Raw genomic sequence first — 12,814 nt, forward strand, 5'->3', positions numbered from 1 at the left:
ATTTTTGGTGTTTTAATAATAAGATTTTAAGGTTTTGAAGTTTTTTTAATCTTATAACTTTCACAGAAAATTCGACCAACTTTTTTTATAGTACCATCATTAAGCGTGGAAAACACACATTTTAAAGAAAAAATTCACGAAAATCGATTTCCAGCTAAACTCCGTTCCTTTCATATTTAATATTTTCAAATTATCTCTTAAATCTCTAGGAAAACCAATATTAAATAAACATATTATAGTTTTTATAAAAATAAGTATATTGTATACTTAAGTAAAATAAAAATTAATACAATATGAATAGGTACACATCTTATTGCACATATTAACAGATTTTGAATGAATTTTAAATTGAAAGAATCTAGTACCATTGGTATCCGAGTAATTATGGTTTATACTCATAGGTATTATAAAAATAAATTATTATAAGCTAAAAAAAAATGAATTATTTATTTTAATTGCATTTTTTCTGATCTTAATTTTATTAATAATCATTAATCATTCGTAGGTATTACGTAAAAGTAAAATAAACATTATTATTATGTTGTGTTTTACTTATTTACAACAACGCTAGCTGCGGGCTGCTATCATGCCATTATCAGTTATCTAAGGAATTATTATTGTTAGTATAAAAATATATTTGAAAGAATATTATCCTAAAATAAAATATTCCAGGTTTATTCAAAATTATAGTTATACATTTTTAAATCATTTAAATTGCTTTAATTTCGTTACAATAATTATGTATTAAAAAGTGTGTGATTAAACTCTTATAGTTGATTACAAAGGGCAAATGCATTACTATATTAAATATGAGATATAAAACTATAAAATTAAGAAAGAAAAAATATTAACACGAGTATAAGTACATATAAATTGTTATTAACTTCATAAAATATATGTCTAGCTTAAACATTTTACGATCATTATACTTCATTGATTCGATATTTTAAGTTCGTGTAATTGTTTATTTTTGACTGAAAATTCTGAAAATTCTAAAAGGATACAAGTATATTATATTCTTATAAATTATAATACCTATATTATATGTGTAATAAAAAGCATACAGTAAACATGGTATTAATGGGTGGAAGGGGGGTCTGGAAATTATATGTCTATTATATAAATTATATTATATTATTTTTAATTTGATTTATGTACTTTGACTAGATACTATTGATAACTTATAAATATACAATTAAAAAGTCAATATCTTATCAATATCTTTTTGAAAAATACGTCTTATTATTAAGCCAATGTCAATGTTTAAATTTGTATAAATATGTTTTTTCCCTACAAAACTTAATTAAATATTTATTTATAATTGCTAACTAATAATTTAATCAGAAATAGGTATAACATAAATTAGTTTTTTTTTCACTTAATTTTACAGCGTTTTAATTAACTGAACACATTTCAACCAACAAGGCAACATGAAACAATATTTGTATTCGTATGGTTGTAATTAATGTGCAATGGTAGGGGAGGAATGCATGAGATTGGTATTCGCAAAATTCAAAAATATAGAGTGTAACACTATAACCTGATCAGTAGGATCACCCCAACAAAATATTGATTTATTTCACTAATCGTCCCTCTAATATAATTTCATACGTACTAGTTAGGTACATAAAACCGAAATAAAATGCTTTCAGAACAGTTTTGACAATTAACTCCTATACATATTTTTTTATAACACAATTAATATATCATGTACCTGAGTGTGAGTAAGAAACTTAATACAGGGCAGGAATAATACAATATATTATCATGAGGGCACTATCTACAAACTTCCTACGCGTGTATAACATAAAAAAACCTACCCAGTGCATAGGTACCACATATTGGATATTCACGAGAACTGAGAAGCATGACTCAAGATGATAATATATTCATCAAATACACTTCTGCGCCATTAAATTTCAGCATGTCGTACGATATAGGTTAGGTATTTAAAATAAATAATAATATAATACCTAATAATACACAATGGCAACCGTCTGAAAACAGTGTAGAAAATGTTCTGTATACGCACTGTGAATAGTAGATGGGATTCCGTTTTTCGCGTGGATATCACGATATAACAATAGTGTAGTAATATGTATAATGTATATGATGGTGATTAAAGCAATAAGTATTATCTTGAACAAAATGAAAAGATCCGCGTGTAGAATAGTGCGAAATGTGTTGGCGGTGACTTAAACATTGCTGATATTACATGATTATTATAATATTACTTGGATATGGATATAATATGCACAAAGTAGCAGTTCAAGTGAAGCGATTGTTTCGGAAGGCTTTTAGTATAAAAACGAAGAAGAACTGTTTGTTTAAACTTGAAGTGCATCGATGTTGGGAGCTTAGGGTTACAGGCATAACGATGATTTGTTTATGTGCCACGCAGAGGACGAGATAAACGGTTATACACTTCACCAGTTACTATAGTAACATAGGAAAATTCAATTGTTATATATATATTTGTGTGAGTGTGTGTGTATGTAAGTGTGTGTGTGTGTGTGTAGTGTGTACAAACTACATAAACTAATATATACATCAAGAGGGCGAAAAAAAATAAGGATTCTGTAGCCTACCTTTTAATTACGCTAAAACGTTGTATCGGAGTTGTAGTCGATGGACCAGTGAATAACGCCAACGCTCAAGAGAGGTGGAGATTAGAGTACATTTGCTTTTAGCTCCCATGTGAGGATGCATAACGGTTTTTTTCAAACAGCAATATTTATAGGTACCTTTTAACCTTTATGCAAATTACAAATTGCACAGTATAAAATAAAACATTGTCATTTTTCAGTGTGTTAACCATTATGTATAATCCATTTAAGTTATAAAACAGTAAAACACGTTTTGCATAAAACAAATTACTAAATTTAAACGAAAAATAATATAATGCCATAATAATAAGTAAAAGCATGTATTCTTGTTAAAAATATTAAATTACCTATAAGCGGATGAAAATGTAATATAATTGTATAGGTATGTCATATGTATACCAATTAAGTAGTCATAACTCATAAGTAAAAAAAACTTCTTATTACCTAGGTAACTAATTAATTTAATTTAAAATTTTATTACCTATATAAGTTACTATAAAATTATTAATGTAATCATTAATCAATTAATAATTTCATTAATACAGCTTATGTAAATTATAGTATTTAAAATTAATTCTCAATATTATGTAATTTAGTAATAAAATAAAAATGATAATGGGATTATAAGTAATCTAATAAAAAAATATATATAAAAGGTATACTTTAAGACTTAAGTAATGACATTAAGAGGACACTATACCCACATGCGTTGTCTCCGTCTTACAAATGTACAACATAGCAAAAAACTGTTTTGCGCGAGATAGAACCACTCCCTCGGTATTTATAGTAGAATTACCAAAATTCCACAAAGCATAGGGAACAAATTTATCTGTGTCGTAGTCCGTAGAGTTTTTATTATTTGGATAACATAAATAAAAATTAAAGTTATCAGTTTGAGAACATAAGGATTTTTTTGTTTTTTCATTTAATTATTAAAAATTATTGGTAAATGTTATAAGAAAAATAAAAACGCTACAACATAGATAAAGTTTCTCCCTATGCGTTGTGAAGTTTTGGTTATCCTACCATAAATACCGAGGGAGTGGTTCTATCCCGCGCAAAACAGTTTTTTGCTATGTTGTACATTTGCAAGACGGAGACAACGAAAGCGGGTATAGCGTCCTCTTAAGACATACACAATATTTTTTTTAAAAATACGTTTTACTATTAAGTCTCAAAAATAAAACAAGTTTAAAATATATTTCTAGTTTTTATCATACCAAAATTATATTTCTATCATTTTTCTGTTTTGATATAAATTAGGTTGTAAATTATACAATCCAGTGATCATTATTATTTAATTAATAATTTAACGTTCAGAAGTTACGTTTAATACCTCATAACTCATAATTCATAATATAAAAGTATTTATGGATATAATCGTTTAATAGTTGCAATAATAATTTTTATGAGATTAAAGATTTATATTTGCAGCTGTTTTAGTATTTCGTAGTTACCGTAAAAGAAAACATAACAAATATTAGTAACTTAATTTTTTTTTTATTGTTACTTAGTTTTAATAATATTTTGACAACAAACATGATATTGTATAAAATATAACTTCTATATAGAGGGGAGTGACAAGGTGGCCGGTTCCATATAGTTGGGAGCGAAGGGCAAAAAAGTATAAGAAGATATAAAATATCTTTAGATATTCTTTAGATATCGTCAGAATATGATAACGATTGTAATGGTATAATTCATTGAAATTTAATAGTATAGAGGCCAATGAAAAATTACATAAGATCAGAGTATCGTATTGTTTATAAACATTATGATATATCATAGGTATTATATTATTATACATAAATACATAATACCTATGTTATTTATTGTTGTGTTACAGTCATCGCTTTATAGGTAAATACAGCCCATGATGTTTTTAATACTTTGATAATGTCAAATGGTGACCCAAGCTTAAAAAAATATTTGGAAGGAATGTCAAACCTATACATGCTACTTTCTATAATTATATATAGGTATCAATAGATCAATTATAATATCAAATTAACATAAAATATATTTTTCAAAATATATAATAAATAATATTTGCACTACAAACATAAAACAAGTACAATCGTACAAATATAACTGCAGTTTACTCACGAGTAAAAATGTTCCGTGATACGTAGTCGTTGGTGTCTCATATCTATCGGTACTTGATTACATGGTGTTTCCATACATAGTACACACTGGTGGGCAAGGCTCGGCAAGTTAATGATTTTTTTAAACTAAGTTAAGTTAAATTAATATTCACCAATAACAAAAAGTTAAAAGTTAAAAGTTAATTTAACTATAGGTTAACTCAGTTAAGTTAAAAGTTAATACACACTTTTTGTTAACTTTTTATTAATTTAAAAAAAGTTAATTTGTTTATACAACGCTAACGTTCTTAATTTTTTTCCAACCCAAAACTAAATTATAGACTATAGTGTTTATATGTTATACAGTGTTTCCATATTAGTTAAATTCGAATTATATACAATTCACGGTAAATATTTTTGACATGAAAACGAAATATACTGAAGTAGTGAAATATGATAAAATTAAAAACAAAATAAATTAACTTAACTTACTTCTTGAAATGAAAAATAAACTCGTTAATTTCACGTTAATTAAAAAAGAAATTTAGTAAGTTAACAGTTAAGTTAATTAAAAGCCAAAATTAACTAGTTAAGTTAAAAAGTTAATATAAAATTAACTTATTAACTTAACTTTAACTTTTTAACTCGTTAATGCCCAACCTTGCTGGTGGGTATATAAACAAATAAATATAGTTGAAGCAAAAAATTAAGCTTTAACCTAATATGGTTAAAAAAGTTAATTAATTTGACTTTTTAACTTATCTAGTATTATTTGATTTTCTAATTACAATAGCTCAAGTTATTTTTTTTTTTACTCTCTCATCTTTGATTTAAGTAAATAATTTACAATAGCGATGACAACAATCGGTGGATAACATAATTTTTAATTATAATATGTTTATACTTTATATAATATAGGTACCTACCCTAACATATTATTATATTATTATAATACATTTAAACATTTATATAATTCCTGAAATTTAATACAATTTTCACATTTCACATTTTAACTTATATATCGACTCTTGTTGTTTTCGTACACTTTCGTTCATTGCTCCCCAACGGCGATTAAAACCAATTGTTATTTAGTGACAAGATGGCGTTTCATTTGAAAAACATAGATAAACCTAACAAAAAAACTCATTTATCGTAAACGAAATAATAATAACATTTAGTCGAGTCACTGAACAATAAATAGATACATCGTATATCCAATTGTACGTATAAACGCTGGCGTTTTGAACTTTTGGAGGAATAAAAACAGTTCACTCGGAATCGCATTGTGTACCTATTCGTGTGAAGTAGGTACCTACCTAAAAGAAAGTATCGTAACATAGGTACTTATAAAACAATATATTTTAGATCGATGATACCAATCTACATCAATGTACATTTTTTTTAATTTCCAAAACGAAATCGTACCATGTTGTTAATACTTATATTAGTAATTAGTTACATATATCGATATATCTATTCCGAAATCGTATTATATTAGTTATAAAATATGAATCTAGCGAGAATTGTAATTTTGGTTTATTTTCAAATCAATAAATAAAAAGATACAAACAGTTTTTAACCAGCACTGACATCGCGCGCCGTATCAGTATTATTATGCTCATAAACCAATACAATAATCCCCGAACGTTATTGTGATAATGTGATGGTATTTTGATCGGAATCATGTATTTTGGATGGTGCATATAGTTTGGACGATATTGGATTATAATTGTAGAAATTACTAAATTACAGTGTAACTGTAAATGGAAGTGAATATAATAATTTCTGGTTCCAGCACCCACGCCGGACCTTAACAAAACAAAGTCTGCGCTACGATGACATAGGTGCAACGAGCCCTCTAAATAAAACAAATTAAAAATACTGTCGTGAGGTTAATATCTCAACCAAATTAAAAAATCATTATCGAACATGTTTATCAATTTATTATCATACAATATATCAGAAGATAATCCCACGTATTCAAGTGACTCGACGTAACCATGAAATGTATAAGAAATAGTTTGTTTTTGTCAGGGTGTTCAACAAACATGCTCCCCGATTTTTTCCTTTAATAATGAATTTATTCGAATTCTAGTTTTTAAATTTTTAAATATACTCAAACCATTTTTTTCAAATTCTTGAATTTTTTTGTATTACTTAAGGATTATTCTGTGGCGATACAATTTTGTTTTTCAAATGAGAATCCTCATTTTTACTGTAAATTATTTAGTGGATTATTATTTTACAAATGTAGATGTACCACTTAATTCAAAATTTGAACGATTAGTTTTTCATTTATTACAATGTTTAGGTATAAATCAGGTATACTAAATATAATAGTCCTTAAAAATGGTTTTACAAGAATATAAAATAAATATAATATTTTATCTAGTATTAAACTTTGATCATTTTTACAAATTATTAATGTTGTTAAATTATTAGTAATCAGTAAAATGTCCAAATCACCACAGCCCCCATGTATTATAATTACAAACCCATTGTTATGGACCTATTATCCTTAGTACAGCACAAAGTTAAACATAAAAAAAAGGCGGGCAAGTGGGTGCCGCTCTGCTGTACAGTAGGTTACAAGTGGGTCGCTGTAATGGATGGAGTTAAATTCGAGTTCAATGATATAATATCATTGTATAAGAAAAACGATTCTGAGCCAAGACTGTCAGTCAGCCTATGATATATTGATATTACTAAGTATATTTGGTATTATTATTGTGAATAAAGTATTTTATAGATAGCCTATTTATGTGGAACTTTGTTTTACATTTTTAAACCTTAGCTATAAGAGTTGAACATTTTATACATTTTTAACTACTAAATAATTTGTAAATTCTCAATTTGATAAATTTCGTCAAAATTCGAACTTTAAATTTTTTTTAAAAAAATTGTGCTTATGTATTTTTAACTCATATAGTCCTATAATACTGTTGTATATATAACCATTGTTATGTCGTTTACAGTCGCTTAGGGAGGTGATACCACACGTCAAGAAGGACCGGCGTCTGTCAAAAATCGAAACGCTCACGTTGGCCAAAAACTACATCATTGCCCTGACCAAGATCATATGTGAAATGAGAGGTGAACTGGACCCATTCAAGGACTCGCAGGAAGGATCTGGTGGTGCGGCTGTGTCCTCAGGCGCCGCAAACACCGGACCGTCGTCGTCTGTAGCGGCGGCAACAGCGGCGGCTGCCGAAATCGACAGACGACTACAATTAGCGTTACAAAACTCAGACGAATCAATGGATCTTTCTTAATCGACGACGAAGCAGCCGCCTCCATCACAACCACAAATCCATCGCCATCAACAACAACCGTACTTACATCTTATAATTTCCTTATCCTATATACGATAAAATACTTTTAAAAATGTTTTGATTAAAATCAAGTCAGCTTTCTCCGTTTCCGTCATGTCATAGATACCTCCTTTACTCACGAATACGTTGCCATTAACGTAAAAGTTACAAAATTAAAACATTAAAAATAGCGTACCTACCTATAGATACATATTATAGGTATCCCAATTGACCATAGCTTTTTACAAAAAAGGTTAACAATCAGCATCTAGTTTTCTAGCCAGTGAAAAAAAAACCGAAACACCAATACACACTAAACTATTTATAACTATTATTATTAATATACTATATTTTAGGTATAGAAAAAAAAAATATTATAATTTTAAGTAAAACGTATAAAATGGCATTATTTTTGGATTCATATTTATAGTAGGTAATATAATATAAGTATACTATGTTTATATTACATTAATTTCTGACGGTCTGTGTGACTTAATATCTGTATGCAATACAGTTATGATCTTTACATGAAATAATATAACAATAATATTTTATCGTATGTGATACGAGGCGAAAAATTTAATTTCGTTCGCCTCGCCCATGTTTGATGTATTCATCAAACTGTAAGACATTATATGGCAACTAGCAAAAATGTGATTATATGCGCATGTTTATCATGATTTAGTTTTGCCCTTTAAAAAATAATAATGGATTTCAAGCTGCTCAAATAAAAAATAAAATCCTCATTGATTTATACTCTGACACTCTCTGTCTCTCTATATTATGTATTATATATAGGTACCCCATATCCTTAAAATAACACGTCACAACTGAAATTATATAAAATATAAAATTTCACAAACACTAATAAAATATTATTGTTATCAATTTATTTATCTCAAAGAAGAATACCGAGCCTTGAGCCCTAGAACCTTGCTGGAAGTACGTCCTAGTGAGAGCCTGAATTGCTTTTAACATAAAAGATAATTATTTATTATAATAATCAATGAGTAACAGTATAATATGTTTATTTTTTAGACATATTTTATCTTAATGTAAATTGTATTATGTTTAAACCATACGTCCATACAACTATTATACAAGTGTGTTTATATAATTATTATTGTATTATTTATATTAGATAACAAATATGAAATAATACAGATAAACAATATGTCAGTAAATAGTTATTAGTTAACTAATATTTAATTGTATTGATATAATATATATGATACTTTATAACACTTATAACATATACACATGGCTTAGGTTGATATCTTATATAATACCTATATTATTTATAAAACCCATGTCGGATCTTGAACTCTGGGCCCTGGGGTCCCTGGTGTAAAATAACATTTAGGGCCCCTTAAAAACGTGCTATTAGGGTTCTTACTTATTTTTATTAAAAAATAAATGTACCTTAATTATGACGTATAGACATTTAAAATAAATCTTTAGCTGTCCAAATAATCATTTAAATATTACTACAGCTCTAAAACATGATCATCGTCTGCGCGCGGTACGATATGCTATTATGTTAATGCCATTTATGATACGTTCGATATACATAATGTCGGAGATGCTATTCCGAGTCAACGGGGTTCTTTTTCAATGCACTGTTTGCCAAACATAAATCCATAAAGGTACCTATATAATACGACCTAACTCATAATAATACCTAACTCATATACTCGTATACTTCAACCTACTGGCTACTAGTCGATGTATGATGAAAGCTTTTATTACACATATTTTATTACTTAAAATAACATTTAGCTTCAAAACTATCAATTTTTAACAGCCATACATATAATTTTAACTTTCATTATCTTACATATGGTTACATAAAAAGTGATGTTAACATATTTAACATGGTATAATTTATTGTTAACAAAAGTCAATAAAAATTTTTCTAAGAATATGTAAAATATAATAAGCCTTATAAACAAATCAATAAATCTATTATTATTATTAATATTAATAAATTAATTAACAATTATTATACATGTTAATCGAAATATTGTATACTACCTACGTCCTACGTGCTAATTTATTTTAATTTAGACAAATAACAAATAAAATTAATCTTTTTTAATTCTTTTTCTAGAAGTGTCAATATTGTTAAAGAAAGATTTAGTAAAATCATTTTTATGAATATTTGAAATGCGTTTAATACATTTTGCTTGAAATAAATTAAATATATGAGGAGTATGCTTAAAATATATCGTTATAAGCTCCTGCCCATCGCCTAATTAATAACAGTCCAATATTATTATCTGTTACCAGAAAATGTTGATTATATGCTATGAAAACGTTCATTAAGTAAAATTAACTTTTTTTTTATCAAATGTAAATTTATAGTTTTTATGTACCTATTTATTTTCTATGTTATTAATAACCAGTTGTTCATACACCGCTGGTTTCAAATTTTAAACTCTTATTATGTAGTGGGTGTACTAATTATAAAAATTTACGTTATAACCACAATGGGTATGTATCCTTCTTTATTGTGGAATGATTCATATATACTTATTATAGTGTTGGTATTATGTAATAAATCAAATATAATTTAAATATATATATTGTTCGCAATATTATTCCTATGTAGTCAAATAAATATTATATTTTTGTTGAACACAAAAAAATCGTATTCATTATATATCTCTTAATTATGTATTATAGAATTATAGGTACAAGGTACTGCAGCATATACATTATACCTAATATATAATTATCCCATGAAAAATGTTGGTAAGTATTCATTGCCATACGGATATTTTAGTATATACTTTTTGATAAAATAACCCATGGCATGAAGTGTAAGCTATAATATTATATAATGAAACATTCAAGTTCATAGGCAATTAGCTATAAGAGAGTTGTGATCATAGTATCTTACTTCATCGATTTATTTCAATGTTGAAGCTATACAACAATGTAGGTATCCTATATATGATTATAATGGCTATAATGCTATATACTAAACCAAATTTCATTTCATAACTCATAATCATTATTTAGTATTATTTCCTAAGACATAATGTGTATGAGTTAATTAAAATACCTGCTACTTGCGTCTTTGATAGTTGTTTTTAATATTCAGTTAAACATTTGTTTTAGAATATTAATAGAATATACTTAAAAGTTAAGGCATTAATCAATTATTTACTGAGTATACTGAGTACTGGGTGTTTGTAATTCGTGTAAAAACTCAAACCAGTATTTCAAATATAATAAATTAAATTATATTGAACAATGGTTAAATATTTTAGATTCTGAGGCTCATTCATAGTCTGAACTGATTATTCATTTTATTGATTATTCATGATGTGTGTGTGTTTTTTTTTGTGTACTTATATACGCCACGTCGGTACAAGATAAATAAAAATTTGTTGTTCCAATGCCAAATACAAAATATTATCTCAATAATTGCACCACTTGGTCCCACTTACTGTTCAACATTTCCATTAGGTATGCATTATGTGTTTATGATGCGGAGACATCGCAGTAGGTGTAATACTTTAATGTACATACAATCAGTATCGTGGCCACATAGAGGGGGGTTGTTAAGGGTTAACTCCCCATATTACCTTCACCCCCTAATAGATGCATTATTTATATATAAAAATATGAAAAATTTTTAACTACAAAATCATTTTAAAATTAAAAATTTGATAAATGCTGTCAAAATTCGAAGTTTAAATGCTTATAAAAAATTTTTTAATATTTTTCAACTACTATTGTAACAATATATCGGAAGATTTTTATTAATTTTTTAGATTTCTTATCCACAAATAAAATTTTTAACATTTATAGAAAAAAATTTAAAAAAATTAAAAAGTTAAATGTACGTAAACAGCTCGGAAAAAGTAAAAAAATTGAAAATTTGATCAATTATATTGATAAAATAAACGTATGGGAAAAATTTCAAGTGTCTACAGTGATTAGTTTTTGAATTACAACAAAATAAGAAAAACTCCTTGAAAAATCGAGTGAATATCCAATGTTGTAAACATTTTATTTTTATTTTTTTATTTTAATTTTTAATTTTTTAATTTTTTTAATTTTTAATTTTATTTTTTTTCGCTCATAAAAATTTAATTTGACTTACTTATAAACAATTTTAGATTCTGAGAGGAGCATTGAATGTATTGATTTTACAATGATGTGTGTTTTAGATTCTGAGTGGAATGACGATAATCTATTGATTTTACAATAATGTATGTTTTTTTTTTTTTGTTTATTTATTTTATTTTATTTTAATTTTTATTTGTGTCTGTCATCACGGTTTATGGCAGTAAAATTTTCTTCAACAGTATCTTGTTCGATGGTTAAGTGAATCTAGTTGGTGCATTCGGGAGGTCAAATTTTTAAATTCTCAATAGCTTTTAAAAGCGACGGGAAAAACAACATAAAAATTAAGGAAAAACGGGAATTTTTAGGCAAAATCGGTTGATAATTTAATACAAGGCTCCTACTATATTGTTACAATGACATTTGAAAAATATTAAAAATCCTTAGTCACAGTTTAAAGTTCAAATATTGACAAAATATGAAAAAATTACGAAAATTAGCAAATTATTTTGAGTTGAGAATTCATAAAAATTGTCTTTTTAAATCTAAAATTTGAAAATGTAACACAAGATTCTTCATAAGTTTGTCTACCTTTATCAAAAAACCAGTGAGTGTTGATGAACACTCGGCAGGAACGAAGTTCAGTGCATGTGATGCGAGACGCGGAAACATATTATATAGTTAGAAAAATATGAATAAATAGAGATAGAGAGAGAGAGAGAAAAATGAATGCTTG

General features: G+C 26.7%; 1 protein-coding gene across 1 annotated transcript in view; it reads left to right on the top strand.

Moving 5' to 3' along the window:
• The window catches only part of LOC100158851 (protein dimmed-like), a 42,525-nt gene extending 34,149 nt beyond the window's left edge, over window positions 1–8,376 (top strand). Inside the window, exon 4 of the mRNA XM_001944652.5 lies at window positions 7,666–8,376. Coding sequence (XP_001944687.1) covers window positions 7,666–7,962 — 297 coding nt within the window. The 3' untranslated portion in view covers window positions 7,963–8,376. The remainder of the gene's footprint in view (window positions 1–7,665) is intronic.
• Window positions 8,377–12,814: the final 4,438 nt, after the last annotated feature.

Source organism: Acyrthosiphon pisum, chromosome A3, assembly GCF_005508785.2.
Source record: "Acyrthosiphon pisum isolate AL4f chromosome A3, pea_aphid_22Mar2018_4r6ur, whole genome shotgun sequence".
NCBI classification, from domain to species: Eukaryota; Metazoa; Arthropoda; class Insecta; order Hemiptera; family Aphididae; genus Acyrthosiphon; species Acyrthosiphon pisum.